Source organism: Bos indicus x Bos taurus, chromosome 28 (assembly GCF_003369695.1).
Source record: "Bos indicus x Bos taurus breed Angus x Brahman F1 hybrid chromosome 28, Bos_hybrid_MaternalHap_v2.0, whole genome shotgun sequence".
NCBI classification, from domain to species: domain Eukaryota; kingdom Metazoa; phylum Chordata; class Mammalia; order Artiodactyla; family Bovidae; genus Bos; species Bos indicus x Bos taurus.
Window position 1 is genome coordinate 8947812 of NC_040103.1, and position 16278 is coordinate 8964089.

Here is a 16278-nt window from a genome sequence, read left to right on the forward strand (position 1 = left end):
ATTCTCATCTCATCTCATGGATAGAGTGTGTGTGCATGCTAAGTCGCTTCAGTTGTGTCCAACTCTTTGCAACCCTATGGACTGTAACCCATGAGGCTCCTCTGTCCATGGGATTCTCCAGCTAAGAATACTGGAGTGGGTTGCCATGCCCTCCTCCAGGGGATCTTCCTGACCTAGGGATTGAACCCACGTCTCTTACGTCTCCTGCGATAGCATGCAATTCTTTACCACTAGCACCACCTGGGAAGCCCCATGGATAAAGGTAGAAATTAAATTCTATTTTGTGGTTTCCTCATAATAAATAAAAATTAAATGCAGCATTTACCTCTTAAAAAAAAAAGCATGTGGCCAAGTTTATGGTAACAAGGGATATAAACAATATGAATAACTTTGATAAAACATTAGGTACTAAATTCTCCTGTAGTAAAACTTCTAATCAAATCTGTTATCAAGTAGCAAAATGATCAGATTTGAGGTTCACTTTTTCTTCCTTTAAACCTAAGCAGTAAAATATCTAAAGATAAGAGAATGGAAAATAAGCTAAGCAAAGCTCATGAAAATTCATATGCCTAAAAATGAGAGAGGCAATTCAAATTTGCAAAGTCCACAAAGCTCCTTACCTAAAACGGGGATGGGTGGTAAGTGGGAAGGAAGGAAGAAAAATCTATACTTCCATAAACTGAAAATTAGGCAACTTCAAGAAAAATCTTAACAATAAAAGATGTGCCAAGTGAATGCACCAAGAAGACATACAATACTCTTAGCAGGAAAGTGCTGGAGAGCTGACCCCTGCCTGCAGTCTGCTGCCAGGCCAATGCCTAGCAAATCCAACTGCTGACTTTAGAAAATGGTTCTCCTCTTTCTCTTCTGGATTTAATTTCATTCAAATTCATTTTCACCAACCAAACTACAGGACAACAATATATAATTTTTTTCTCACAAAAGGGCTAGATTTACTGCAATACTATTATTTGGCATTTGTACATTGTTTAGTGATTCTCAAAGCAATTTTCACAGGCATCATCTACGCTCACAGCGTAGGTAAGTTGGATGGCTACTGCCACTCTCGTGCCCCAGATCAGCAACCTGAATCTCAGAGAAACTGAGTCAGTTGCCTATAAAAGGGAGTGCTCACTGAACCATGTATCAGTGGACTCCCATCAACAGGATACTAGGAGATTCTGGGGTATACAGTATATATCCTAGAATTTGACATTGCCCATAAATTTCATTCTTATCCTCCATTATCAATATGCAGAGTCTTTCCCCACCTCTTTTAAACTAAATACTATTTTTGTAACTTGCATTTTTAGAATAAAGCTAATTAAACAAAGCTAAGCATCTTTTCCCACGTTGGCCATTTGTCAGTGTAATTCCTAGCAGTATTTGCACATCGAAAATAATCAATTAAAAAAACAGAGAAATCCCATTCATAATATAACATTACTAACAAACCTAAGAATCTAGTATATTGGGATCTATATTACTTTATTCTTTAGTTAGTTTAGACTGTATGTTTAAACATGTTTAAAATCTTCTGAATTCAAATTCATCTTCCCTTAATTTCATATACAAAAAAACCCACTTTCTTTCAAAAAGAATGTCTCTACTTAACAAACCAGACTTGCATAATGCTTCCTAGAAAAGTAGTTTGGGTGAGTATTACATACAAAATGGAAATAAGACTGGGAACCAGTTATGAAAATGTGATGACCATATCTGCCCTGTGTATTTCTGTAACACTGGTTTTTAGCTGACCAATATCCTCAACATTTTCAAATAATTTTATCCTAAACTACAATAACATAAAACCTGTTATTTTCTTTCATACACTGTCAAGATTAGTTGTCTAGGTAATGAATCCTAAAACTTACAAATATATATTAAACAAATCTTTTTGTAAGATGCCAATACATTTAAAATGCAGACATTAGGTTACCTTCTAGCCATGTGTAGAATGATTCTCCTAAAAAACAAAGCAAAAACAATAAAAATTATATAAACATATTTACTTAAAGCCTTAAATATCCATAAGGTTGAAGAGAAACAATCTTAAGTTTGCCTTTGATGATAACAACCAAAGCACTGTTCAAAACTTCCAGAAAAAAACTGAATTATAATTAATACAAAAATCAAATTACTAATTATCCTATTTTTCCTGAACCAGTAAAGCTACATATACTTCCTTAATTATCTAAAAATACTAAGTTTCAAGGGATAATTAAAAAAAGTTCTCTAGTTTTCAAGATAATTCTTCAGAAAAGTTAATGACCAGAATATGAAGGGGCCTTACTATGTGTACCATGCTAAAAGAACAAATCCTAGCCCACTATTGTTCTGAGTGAAAAGGAAAATGGCAGTCAGTAAGGGTGAAAATAGTTAATATACTTCCTAAGTTACCCATCCTTATTTTAATTGTGAAAAGCAAAGCATGAGGATGAAAACTCAACACACAAATGGCTGAGCAAGGAGTACAGGGGATAAATTAAGATGGTGGGGAATTTGTCTCCTGAGTCTTCACCCTTTGCAACAACACAAATACCTTCCTAGAGATTCATTCATTCAACATGCTCTTACTTAGATGATACTTTTACAAAGGATCATTCATTATCTCACTCATTTATTCAGAAAGCCCCAACAGTTAATAGCAAAAGTCTAGCTTCCAAGGTCCTCAACAATCTGTCCTCTACTCATCTTTCTAATTTAAACTACCCCATGTGAAGTCTTTCTAACTGCTAACAGGGTCTCCCAAAACATGCCTTGTTTTTTCCTTTTTCAACTCCTTGGTCCATGCTGTCATTCAAGTAGCACATACTATCCAATTCTACTGGCTTAAGTCGGTCCATTATTTGTGCATCTCAAATGCCACCTTTCCCAGTAATATTCCAAGTGAGACAGGATCTATTCCACCTCTGAACAAACTCCTACACCACTCACTGTCTGTGCTGTGTATGTAATAATTCTTTATTGTCTCTTATGAACAGTGCTTATCATTCCTACTGTACATATTTTTAGCTCCTAGAGGAAAGATAGTTCCTCTATCTTTATAAAAAGATATGTTTTATACATCTTTCCATCCTGTACAATGTGTACAATGCTCATCATGGTGCCCCTCTACACAGCTAAGTAAATATTCATTTGAAATAATTATTTTGGCTGTTTGGGGGCATGTTATAACTGACATTCATTTAGAAATCTGGAATAACCTACTGTTGACAAATTATCATTCATCAGATTAAGTGTAATAATGATGACTGAGGTTATAAATTACAAAATCAATAAGAAAATAAAGAAATCACAAGACAAATATCTGATAAAACTATTTTAATTTCCTTCCATTTCTTTAGAACATACTCAAGTAGATCACAATAACCAAAAAATAGGGGAACTTGGAATGTGATCCTGTTTCTATACTAAACATGTAAGTAGAATGGTTGTTACACTGTTTTTAACATAGGGTAACTTTGAATTATATACATTAAAAAAACCTCTCATTTTTTGGGTTGCTATTGATTGCTAGTTATTTTCTGAAAAAAATAGGATAAATACTTTTGAATTAAAAACAGGAAAAAATCAAATTTTGATCATTAAAGACATTTCTTCTACAGTTGAAGCAACATAAAATGAGAGTTTTAACTCACCATCATCTTCTCCTGAAAGATAAAATAAATAGATAGGATATCAGAAAATGTCTTTTACAGTTCAGATTCCAATCCTATTTATTTTAATATGCGATTAAAACTTACTGTGTGTTAAACTATTAATCATACCATTAACATTGGTTGGCTTGTAGTTATCCTACAAATAAGACTTCTTAATAAGAATAAAAGCCAAACAGCACAAGATTTTCATATATGTTTTATGCAATAAATAGTATCAGAGAGCAAGTAATCATAAAAACCACTAGTTTCAATAATTAACAAATACACAAAGTTACTCCTTTAATTGTTATGCACACAACTCTTTCTGAACATGTGTTTTCAGACTGGAGCACTTTTCTTTCTTAAATTACTGCTCCTCAGCACACACTCACCTGAATAAAAACCCTTCCCAAACTGTCGTCAATGAAAGCATCCTTGCAGGTGCTGCGGGACTGCCCAGACACGGGAAAGAGGCCGCAAGGCTGGACTGTCAGGCTCCACAGCAGCCCTGCCTTTATTGGCTTTACATGTGGAATTCTACATAAGCTTTCATTTTTGAAAAAAAAGTTCTGTTGCACAAAAACTGTTCAAAAACTAGTTGTAGAAGCCCAGCTGTTATAGCTCAGGAATAGCGTGGAAGACACATAGTTAAGAATATTAAACAGCTGTTCATCAACAATTCACAGTTTGAGTGAAGAAAGCTCATCAACAGCATTAGCAAGAGCTATTCCATTACTTCCTAGGGTACCACCATCACCTGGGACCCATTCTCTCCCTTACCCAGTCTTTTGTCTCCCTCTTCTACACTTGTTTTCTCTTTTCTACTCCTCTTTCCTCCCTCTATCTTTTTCTCTGAGCACTTTCCTTCCTCTCCTCATCTCTCCTACAGTTTCAAGTCTTAGTTTATCATAATATGGAAGCGAAGTGTTTCTTAGGACTTGATGCTTTTATTAAATGAACAACTGTACTTTCTGCTTTACAAGTGATCATATGGTCTTCCTTGGTGGCTCAGTGGTAAAAAATCTGCCTGCCAGTGCAGGAGACATGGGTTTGATCCCTGATCTGGGAAGATTCCACATACCATGGAGCAACTAAGCCTGTGCGCCACAACTGCTGAGCCTGTGCTCTAAAGGCCGGGAGCCAAAGCTACTAAGCCCTCAAAACACAACTAATGAAGCCTGAGCACTCTAGAGCCTGTGCTCTGCAACAAGAGAAACCCAAGCACCACAGCTAGAGAGTAGCCCCTCCTTGCTGCAACTACAGAAAAGCCTGCACAGCAATGAAAACAATGCACAGACAAAAATAAAATAATTTTTTTTTTTTAAAGAGTAAGTTATCATAGAAAAGGTCTGGAAGGATACCTTCCAAACTGTACTATGGAAGAGAAAAAGTATGGAGGAAGGTAGGAATGGGGGGGAGGGAGGGAGTGTCCTCTTTATTTTTGTATTGTTTAAATTTTCATAAAATCTTATATAATAAAACATTTAAGTTGAAAATAGAAAAGCTATGACGTAAAAGTAGTAAAAAGAGAGAAAAAGGGTAGGAAGCCATCCACATCGTCTTCATACTCCAATTACCTTGTCAGGCAGTTTCAGAATGAATCTGGGAAGACTATATGCCACACTGTTACAGAGCGCACATCTGAGAGCAGTCCATTCATTCCACCTTCCCAAATCTCTCTGGTTTTGAGAAATGCCTAAAAAGATGAATCTAGACCAGGAAATTCAAGTTCCTAAATAAATCCTGGTCTAAAGAAAGCATTAGGATGTCAATCACAGGGCTTCTCCCAGGGTTTGGGTCCTCGTTGAGAACAGATTGAAGATATGCCTAATAATTTTATACTGAATAACCTCCAACTGTGTACAATAATGCTGTCACATAGAACTATAATACCAGCCATGTATGTGATTCAAATTTTTTTCTAATAAACATGTAATGTTTTCTCATATCCACACTTTGAAAAGTATGGTATACATGCATTACAGTACATCAACAATTTGCTTTGTGATGCAAGAGTTAAAGTGGTTCTACCAAAACAATAAGATTCTGTTTAAGGGCAAAAATATTTTATACTGCTTTAGTTTTTTAATTTAAATGAACTAAAATTACATAAAATGGGAACTTTATGTGTTTCTTTCACACAAGCCACATTTTCTGTGCTCAACAGCTTGATGTGGCAAGTAGCAACCTAACTTTCTGGTATTTCTCTGCATCCTTCTGACTCAGAGTGTTGTGCACAGATCAGCACTTGGGCATCACCTGGGAGCCTCACCCAAGACCTACAGAATCAGAACCTGGTATTTAACAAGGCTCCCAGGTGATCTGTATGCACACTGAAGTCTGAAAAGCACAGGAGGAGCCACTGGTTCTCAAACTTGGCTGCATACTAGAATCATCTAGAAAGCTTTAAAATCACCAATACCTAGATCCTAATTCCAAAGATTCTGACAACTGGTATGGGATAAGGCCTGGACATCCAGATTTTCGGGAGTTCCCCAGAACCTCTAATATATATGGATTACTCATATTTCTAATTTATTTTATATAAAGCTCCTAGTTTAGGACCTGGCACATATCAAGCAGTCAATAAAGGACAGTAATTATAAAAACATGTGGAAATCTTGATCCAACTAAGAACTAAGCTTATTCTTTTAATCATTCAAATTAGCAAATATACAAAATAGCTGAAAAATTTCTCAATACATAGTTACAAAAGTATCTTGTAAATAATATCCAAAAGCATGAAAATGTATGAGACACCCACCTCGGCTGGGTGCCAGAGGATTTAAAGGACGATAAACAGATCGAGGCCTGAGAAAGAAAAGTACAAAATTCAGACATAAATGGTTTGACATTTTGACGTAATTTTTTCCAAAGGAAACAAATATTCCCTTCCTTCCACCTTCCCGCTAGTCAATCCTCCTCCTTCCCCTACCCCCTCCAGTTACTTGAAACAGTTCTCTTCATAGATGCTGTTCCACACTCTCCACGCAGAGGACCCTTTATAGCCGGTGTAACGCTCGGGATTCAACAGCAGGTCTACATACTGAGCAGCTGGAGATCTCTCATCTGAAGAAGAAACAATTCATAAAACCATCTACATGTCACCATCTATGCAAAATTTACCATCACAAAGCAAACAGGGCTACACAAAAGTTAGAGAAATACTGCACTTTCAAGCCATCTCCAAGTTAAAAGGTAGAGCGGTTAGCATACTTGTGACTGTCCTTGACCCAGGATTTATAACAACTTGAACTTAAGAAAGGAAAAATAACTTCTCCCTTTCTTTTGGATGCTCAGTGCTCTTTTAAGTAACATAACATCCCTTACCTTAATTAGAGGCATTAATTACTTCTCAAGTTTAAACCACCAAGACTGAAAAGACCTAACCAAATCATAACCTGTTTTAATATTTCATGTGTTTGCCCCCTCCATGTATATAGCTACCTAAACACATACTTGAGACATGTTAGTACATATTATATGAAAAAAGCTCTCTCTGTTACTCTCTGCTTGGACTTAGGAAGTAAATGGTACAATAACTTTGAGATTCAAAATTGATCATTCAGAGTTACACCATGTTCTAGTAAAAAAAAAGTTATAAATTTATTTTTACCAATGTTAATATATTATTTAACATATTAACTGGTTAACATATTGGTTAGTAGGCACAACTTCAAGAACTTATTAGCACATTTGAAATTAAATAATGACTTTCCATGTTGAAACCCAAATAAGTATTTCCTAGATCTCTACTATTTGGACAATATTTTGAGAGAGATCTCTGGGGGATACAAAAGATAAAAGGAAAAATCATCTTAATTACTGAGGTTCATATTTTGGGTAGAAAAGGGAAGTACAGGTTTTCTTACCTACACAAAAATTATAATGACTATGCTTCACAAATCTAATAATACTCATAGGTTGAAGTGCTATGTATGTTGGCACAGATGTACTCTTTTATTTATATGCTTCCTACTTTTTGGTGTCATGGTATTAATCAATGGTATTAATATATAGTCACCTGACTTGAAACAAGACCAAATATGGTCATTAAAATATAGTCCCTCTTAGTTTCATTACCTGTCAGTCAAAAATATTCACTGGCCATTCAATGACCATAGATTAAGATTATCCACAATCCTAAAAGGAAAAAAGAGCATCCTGACACATGTTTTCTGAGAACTACCTGGTACTTCAGTGATGCAGGAAGAGTACAAAGCTAATTTCAACTTCCCATTAGTAAACAAGTGGTATCTCACAGATGATGGAAACATGATTTTAAAGAATACTGGCTCTATTTTTAGCACTAACATTATACAGATACTCCACTATGTAAATTAAGGCATAGAAACAGTTTATTTGTAAATGGAAGAACAGAAACTGTCTAAAGACATTTCTTAATCAAGACTTAAGACTAATTAATTTAAAAAATTTTAATTAACAAATTAAAATTTAAATAAGTTAATGAATTTTATTTTTACAGTAAAATTTTAAAAGCTTTATAATGACTAATTTCTGTTTATTATTTTAAATTTCTTTGAGCCATTCTTAGTTCACTTTACAAAACTGAGTTATCTATATGAACTTAAATACTAAATTAATATCATAAATATATACTCATATACATAATGTCCATATGTATAAAGTACATGTGTGTACACACATAAGCCCACACTTAAATAGAGTCATCTATGAATGTGCAGATTGAATTAGTATCACCCTCTTCACCCAATTAAACCAACTAAACAGTAAAGAAAAAAATCCTTGGATTCAGATATTAAAGTACATGGATTTAAAGTATACTTCAAGGGAGTAGAAAGTCACATGAGCAAAATCAATTATACAGGTTTTAAAATTAAGTAAAACTTACATTCTTCACGTTCTTAATATGTATTCCTTTAATTCAACCAAAAATTGTCTTACAAAATGTAATATTTTTTCAAATCATGAAAAAGGTGGGTTTTGTTAACCTACAGAAAGTGTTAGCAAACTATGGCCCACGAGACAAGCCTGGTCTGCTATGTGTTTTGTAAAGAAAGTGTCATGGGAACTCAAGGCTTGTTCATTTGCCTGTGTGCTGCTTTCACTCTATTATGGCAGACTTGAGCAGTTACAACTGAGACCATGTCAACTACGGTCTATCTAATATATATAATAGTTGTGGCCTATCTAAAATATTTACTATCTGCCCATTTACAAAAGAAAAAGTTTGTCAACTCCTGACTTATGCTGACAAGAATTTCATGACATCCAGAATGAAGAACATATGAGGGAAAAAGCATACACAGGTTGAGGTCCCCTACAAAACACACCCATTCTTACTCCTGGGGTCACCTGTGACATGATGTTAACTAATTTGTTCCTAAACTATAATTTCTTTTCATTTGTACACCTGTATCATTCATTCAGATAGTTCTCTTGGATCCCTAATAAATCCTCCCCTCAAAAAGTTTTCTCTTCTTCCTCCCTCTACAAACCTACTCCAAAGATATTCCTTCTGACTATTCTAACAATTACCTAAGGATTCAAAGAATTTCTATTGAGTCTAAATACCTAAATCTGTAAATTTGTCAACTTGAACTAATATTTCTTCTTCCTCCTCAAGTACCCCTTTTATCCGATTGAATTTTCCTTTCACTGCTCTAATTTAGTATTAGTGTTTTGAGGCCACATTGCATTCTCTAGCCCTCCTGACCCATGTATCTCTTAAAATGTAATGGTTGCACAGGCCAACTTAATATGCAGGCTTTTTGCTTATGGACACAGATCAGAAATATTAGGTTATAGACTCAGGACTAAGCCCACAATCTTCTATCTCTGAAGCTACCCCAAACTGCAATTTACTATTAAAACATAATTTCCTCAGTCAAGGAGAAACTATAGTTTATAAAGCACCCAAGTAATTTTGATACACAGCCATATTTAGAAACTCCTATTTCAAGCAGTATTTTTAACATATCAATGAACCTGTTGAAAGGGGAAAAATAAAAAAGTAAAAATCTATCACATTATTTATGAAACAACTAGCACTTCCCTGTGGCTCAAAAGGTAAGGAATCTGCCTGCAATGCAGGAGATCTGGGTTTGATCCCTGGGTTGGGAAGATCCTCTAGAGAAGGGAATGGCAATCCACTCCAGTATTCTTGCCTGGAGAATCCCATGGACAGAGGAGCCTGGTGAGCTACAGCGTGTGGGTTCACAAAGAGTCGGACGTGACTGAGCAACTAATACTACCACATGAACCAACTACTTCAATCAACAGATATTTATTGGGAATGAACCATGGCCAGGCAGTGTTCTAGGCACTAGGGACATAGTTATGAACAAAAAGACAAAGTCCTTGCCCTCAAGTAGCTCATAGTCTAGCTGAAGACAGACAATAAAGTTAAATAATGTCTCACACATAGTTCTTAGTGCTCTGAGAGCAGGCAGCGGTGCACAGAGACAGAGGGAAAGTGGTTGCTATTTTATGACAGCAGGTTCTCTAATGAGGTGACATTTGAGCAGAAACCTGAGGCAAAGGAAGCAGCAAGCCATGCATAAAAAACAATAACAAAAAAATAAATAAATAGAGAGGGGTAAGGAGAGCAGCCTACCTCAAACCACTAAATTATTTAAAAACCTATTATTTGATCTATAAGGATTGTCTTCCTTTCAAATAAGAACAAAGCCAAAAACAAATCAGCAGATAACAGGGTGTTTGGCTATATTCCAATACACTGGGGTGAACATTCTTTAGATTTTTTGCTTTAATCTAATGATTTAGATTATTGAAATAACAATGACACCAAAGCTACTCTGATGGTATTTTTTTTAACTGTAGGTGAAAAAATCTTTGGGACACACATGAACATTACTACCCAGAAGAAGTAGTAATCCAACTAGTAGCATGGTTTCACATGTTTAAGACCTACACAAACTATAAAAACTACCAGTTATTTAAATTATGTAATCCTAAAATGATTTTATGTAGGTAGCCATGTGAGTGCTTACCCAGGAATAATGACTTGCTTTGATGAAACCTTTGCCAATTCTAAATATCATAACAGGGATATTTTACGAATTTGCCTATCACTATATTCAAAAAAAGCTTTGTTCAGATTTCTTAACAATTTCCTTGCTGAAACCATATAAACCATGGTAATAACACTCCCTCTCCCAGTGTCTCCTCAATTTACCATAATATTGGAGAAGTGCCCTGTAAGTATCCCATTACAGACTGTATTAACAGCACAATTCTACATATGAATCTTTAAAAAATTTTTAGAAAGCAGACCACTTTAGATGCTTTAAAAATTCAGAAGAACTTCTGCTGCCTGTTAATTATGTGTGCTTGAACCTCAAATCCTTTTCCACCTCAAAAAATATAATAATACCAAGGTAAAAGGTAAAGAGAGGCTGAATGAATTGTCCTAAGCCTACGCAGCACAATTATTGGGAGTATTCTGAGACAAAAGATCTGGAGACACGTCAATTATCTTCTGCTGAAAGAAATGGTAGTTACTATTGAACCCTGGCCTGGCTTTATTCTATTCCAAACAGGGCTGTGGGGATCAAGTTAGAGTCCTTGGAATATTGGAAGGTGTCTTTATGTTAGTTTGTTGAGACCTCCAACTAATTTCGTTGTGAACATTTCTATAATATGGTCACAGACCTATAACTAAGTGGCTTGAATTAGAGGTCCATAGGAGATGGGGGTGTCACAATGGAAAGAAGACGTGTGTGGGAATAAGATCTAGGATTGAATCCTGTCTCAGCCTCTTGCTACTCTGTGATCTTGGGCAAGCTTTTAGTCTTTTTGAGACTCAGTTTCCTCAGATATAAAATAATACACACCTCAACCCACTCTAGTACTTTTGCCTGGAAAATCCCACGGCAGAGGAGCCTGGTAGGCTGCAGTCCGTGGGGTCGCTAAGAGTCCGACACGACTGAGCGACTTCACTTTCACTTTTCACTTTCATGCACTGGAGAAGGAAATGGCAACCCACTCCAGTGTTCCTGCCTGGAGAATCCCAGGGACGGGGGAGCCTGGTGGGCTGCCGTCTGTGGGGTCGCACAGAGTCGGACACGGACACGACTGAAGCGACTTAGCAGTAGCATCAGTGTAGTTGTAAAGCTAAGAAATGATGAACTTCAGGCACTTAGTACAAGGCCTGGAACACCAGTTCTTAAATACTATTATGAATAATAAGATCCACATACAACATCCTGTGTATTAAAGCTGTAACTTTGACTGTATTTTCGCTGATTTAAGTATCTTAAAAGGGTTAAAGTTAAAATAATGTAATTACAATAGTTTATTACCATCAAGTTCACAAAAGTGATCCTGTGAATCATCATATCTTGCCCAGTCAATGAAAGCTTCTTTGCTTTGATTACTAGGGGAAGGAGGAATAAAAGAGAAAAAGGATTAAATTTGGAGTTGAAAAGTTTGACACTGTATTCTAGTGTATTAAAAATAGATAATCTGAGATCACATCTTCATTAATTAGATGGCATTATAAATTCAGTTAGTGGTCACATGAAACAATGACTAAAACAAGTGATACGAAAGAGATATTAATTTCCACGAGTGATTTTCATTTAACTACATTAAAACTACTTTAGGCCTAGTTCAATGATAATTACTTAGACCAGAAAACTAATTTACAAATACGTATAAGATGCAATTAAACACAAAACTCAAGCTGGTCTTTTCAGATGACTTAGGCCTGGTGGGCTGCCGTCTATGGGGTCGCACAGAGTTGGACATGACTGAAGTGACTTAGCAGTAGCAGCAGAAACAAAGTAAATATGTATTATTTTTTCCTAAGTAGGAATTAAATTTACTTTCAAGATTCTTTTAATTTAAATTGCTTCTGTATTTATATTACACTCGAAAATACTAAAAAAAAAAAAAAAAATGCATTTCTAGGATCTTCCATCCAACATCCCTTAGTAACATCAATGTCACTTTTATCACACTGTATTATTCATTTTGCACATAACCTCACATTTAACAAAATCTATGACAAGATTTCTGGCTGGGAGAACTGATAAAGGAACAACTACACTCAAACTAAACCCTGACCTATATTTCCTTTAACCTATACTCAGACCTTCTCTATCTTAAACACACAGCGGCAGTGTATATGAGAGAAGTATTATCACCCTTCTTTACTCACTACACAAAAAGAAAAAAACAAGGCAAAAAATTATGTACTAAGTATAAATCAGGTATTCCTAAACGTGGTACTGTCATAGCCAATAATTTATTTTGCATTAGAGAAGCTGCTGCATAGCATAACCACTGCATGAAGTATATAAGGCTGTCTGCACTACAACCACCTTACCAATAAAAATCTCCAATTTACCACAGAATTTTCTATGAGAATATATAATTAAAGTTAATAAAAAATTTATACCATAAGTGACTCAGTTGACATATATGATGCAATAAAACAAGAATGCCTAAGTTCTAGTTACAACTAAAATGATAACTATAGTCATGTTTAATCAGATAAGTCTTCTCCTGAAAATAGTAAGGAACAAAGCAATTTTGATATAAACACCTATTTTCTTATTAGCAATATGACTAACTTAGAGGAACGTTTAGTACATTTATTTGATGAGGTTTTCTAATTGTTTCATCTGCTGCTGCTGTTGCTGCTAAGTTGTGTCAGTCGTGTCCGACTCTGTGCGACCCCACAGACGGCAGCCCACCAGACTCCCCCGTCCCTGGGATTCTCCAGGCAAGAACACTGGAGTGGGTTGCCATTTCCTTCTCCAATGCATGAAAGTGAAAAGTGAAAGTGAAGTCGCTCAGTCGTGTCCGACCCTCAGCGACCCTATGGACTGCAGCCTACCAGGCTCCTCCGTCCATGGGATTTTCCAGGCAAGAGTACTGGAGTGGGTTGCCATTGCCTTCTTTGATAGAATGCTAATCTAATGCTAATAGAGCTGGCCCAGTTTGGTTTAAAAATGAGTTGGAAGGAAACTTAGAGATCATCTAGCCCAGCTTTTCTAAAAAGTCAGTTTGAAGATTGATGCCGCAGTACTTAGAGAAGAATTTCTTGGGCTTAACCTAGGGCTTCCTATCAAGATGCTGCTGTGAGTTAAAGTAGTCATCTTTAAAGTGGGAAATGGGCAGGAAGGGATGGGATGGAGGGATTACACAGGGGCATGAGAAAACTTTGGGGAGTGTATATATAATTATCTTGATTGTGCTGAGTTTTGTGAGTGTACACTTGTCAAAACATCACACTGTACATTTTGAATAGGTATAGTGTATTGAATGTCAAGTACACTTCTATAAAGCACTACTGGTTGTCAGAGAAGTTGTGGGATGAGGAATTCCTGTACAGTACTACTAGCAGCAATGTATTTTGGTACAGTCATTTTGGAAAACCATTTGGCAGTTCTTAATTCCCTGGTGGCTCAGTGGTTTAAAAAAAAAAGAAAAAAATCTGCCTGCCAATGCAGGCAGTGTGGGTTCAAAGATGCCTCTGTGGAAGGAAATGGCAACCTACTCCAGTATTCTTGCCTGGGAAATGCCATGGACAGAGGACCCTGACAGGCTGTAGTCCGTGGGGTCACAAAAGGATTGGACACAACTTGGTGACTAAACAATTCCCCCTGTAGGTATACTTCTCCACAGAAACGCATACAAACGTACCACCAAATAGCCACCTAAATGTTCTGTGAAATGGCCAAAACCCATTGGCCCATATGGCCAATCCACCATATTATTCAACATAATGCTGCATAAAATAAGCCAGATACAAAAGAAGACACACTGTATTATTCCACTTATAAAAGCTGGCAAAACTAATCTTTCTAATATAACTCAAAATCATGGTTAACTCTGCAAAGTGATAATGGTTAGGGAAGCACCTAAGGTGATCTCCTGGGTGCAAGTACCTTATTCTGGATGGTGGCTAATGGAGTTGGTTCACTCTGTAAAATTAAATTGACTTTTATACTTAGACTTGTATACTTTATTATATGTGTGTTAAACTTAAAAGTTAAAAAAATTAATAACTATGGCTCAACAACAGAAATTTATAAGTGAAATCAAAAGACAAGCCCTAACATCCCATATAACCAACAAAGAAATATTATCAGATTATATGAAGAGTGCCTGCAAATTAATTTAGAAATGTACCCTTTCCCCAAAGGAGAGAATAGCAAAGAATATGAACAGGCCATTTACCTCAAAAATGTTATGATTACTTAAGGCCCAGTCCCTGGATCACGTCTCTATTTATATTTTCTCCTTGGTAATCTCACTCAGGTTTATGGTTTTTAAATATCACATATTCATTGAATGACTCCCACATTTTCTTTCCAGTCTGGACCTCTCCCCTGAAACTGAGACTTGTATATCTGCCTGTTTGACATCTCCATAGGCAGTTCAAACTTAACAAGTACAAGGTTGAACTAAAATTTCCCATCAAATCTGCTCCTCTTGTGGATGTCCCCAGTGTAGCAAGTGGCAGCTTCATTTTCTTAGTTCCAAATCTTGTACTTATTCACAGCTCCTATCTGTTTTCATACACAATCCTTCATATTCAATCCTTCAGCAAAAACTATCAGCTCTACCTTCATGGATTGGAGAAGGAAATGGCAAGACACTCCAGTGTTCTTGCCTAGAGAATCCCAGGGATGGGGGAGCCTGGTGGGCTGCCATCTCTGGGGTTGCACAGAGTCGGACACGACTGAAGCAACTTAGCAGCAGCAGCTACCTTCAAAATCTATTCTGAATATGACCACTTCTCAATGTTTCCACTGCTATCAGTTCAGTTCAGTTGCTCAGTCGTGTCCGACTATTTGCACCCCATGGATTGCAGCATGCCAGCCTTCCTGTCTGTCACCAAATCCCAGAGCTTCTCAAACTCATGACCACAGAGTCAGTCATGCCATCCAACCGTCTCATCCTCTGTCGTCCCCTTCTCCTCCCACCTTCAATCTTTCCCAGCATCAGGGTCTTTTCCAAGGAGTCAGTTCTTCGCATTACGTGGCTAGAGTATTGGAGCTTCAGCTTCACCATCAGTCCTTCCAATGAATATTAATGACTGATTTCCTTTAGGATGGACTGGTTGGAACTCTTTGCAGTCCAAGGGACTCAAGAGTCTTCTCCAACATCACAGTTTCAAAGCATCAATTCTTCGGTGCTCAGCTTTCTTTATAGTCCAACTCTCACATCCATACATTGACTATTGGAAAAGCCATCACTTTGACTATAAAGACTTTCATTGGCCTTTCTTAATGACTTTCATAATGCCCCTACTTTTAAATATGCTGTCTAGGTTTGTCATAGCATTTCCTCCAAGGAGCAAGTGTCTTTTAATTTCATGGACTATCCATAGGCCAACTCTCACATCTATACACAACTACTGGAAAAACCATAGCTTTGACTAGATGGACCTTTGTTGGCAAAATAATGTCTCTGCTTTTTAATATGCTGCCTAGGTTGGTCATAACTTTCTTCCCAAGGAGCAAGCGTCTTTTAATTTCATGGCTGCTGTCACCATCTACAGTGATTTTGGAGCCAGGAAAAATAAAGTCTGTCACTGTTTCCACTGTTTCCCCATCTATTTGCCATGAAGTGATGGGACCAGATGCCATGATCTTTTCTGAATGTTGAACTTTAAGCC

At 36.6% G+C, this 16278-nt stretch overlaps 1 protein-coding gene across 5 annotated transcripts in view; it reads right to left on the reverse strand.

Moving 5' to 3' along the window:
* Window positions 1-16278, reverse strand: part of ERO1B (endoplasmic reticulum oxidoreductase 1 beta) — a 72097-nt gene that overhangs the window by 14652 nt on the left and 41167 nt on the right. For all 5 annotated transcript variants that reach the window (XM_027531151.1, XM_027531150.1, XM_027531149.1 and 2 more), the window contains exons 6-10: window positions 11948-12021; window positions 6590-6710; window positions 6406-6452; window positions 3642-3653; window positions 1940-1966 (exon numbers count right to left, since the gene is read on the reverse strand). In XM_027531151.1, the coding sequence (XP_027386952.1) occupies window positions 1940-1966; window positions 3642-3653; window positions 6406-6452; window positions 6590-6710; window positions 11948-12021 (281 nt within the window). The remainder of the gene's footprint in view (window positions 1-1939; window positions 1967-3641; window positions 3654-6405; window positions 6453-6589; window positions 6711-11947; window positions 12022-16278) is intronic.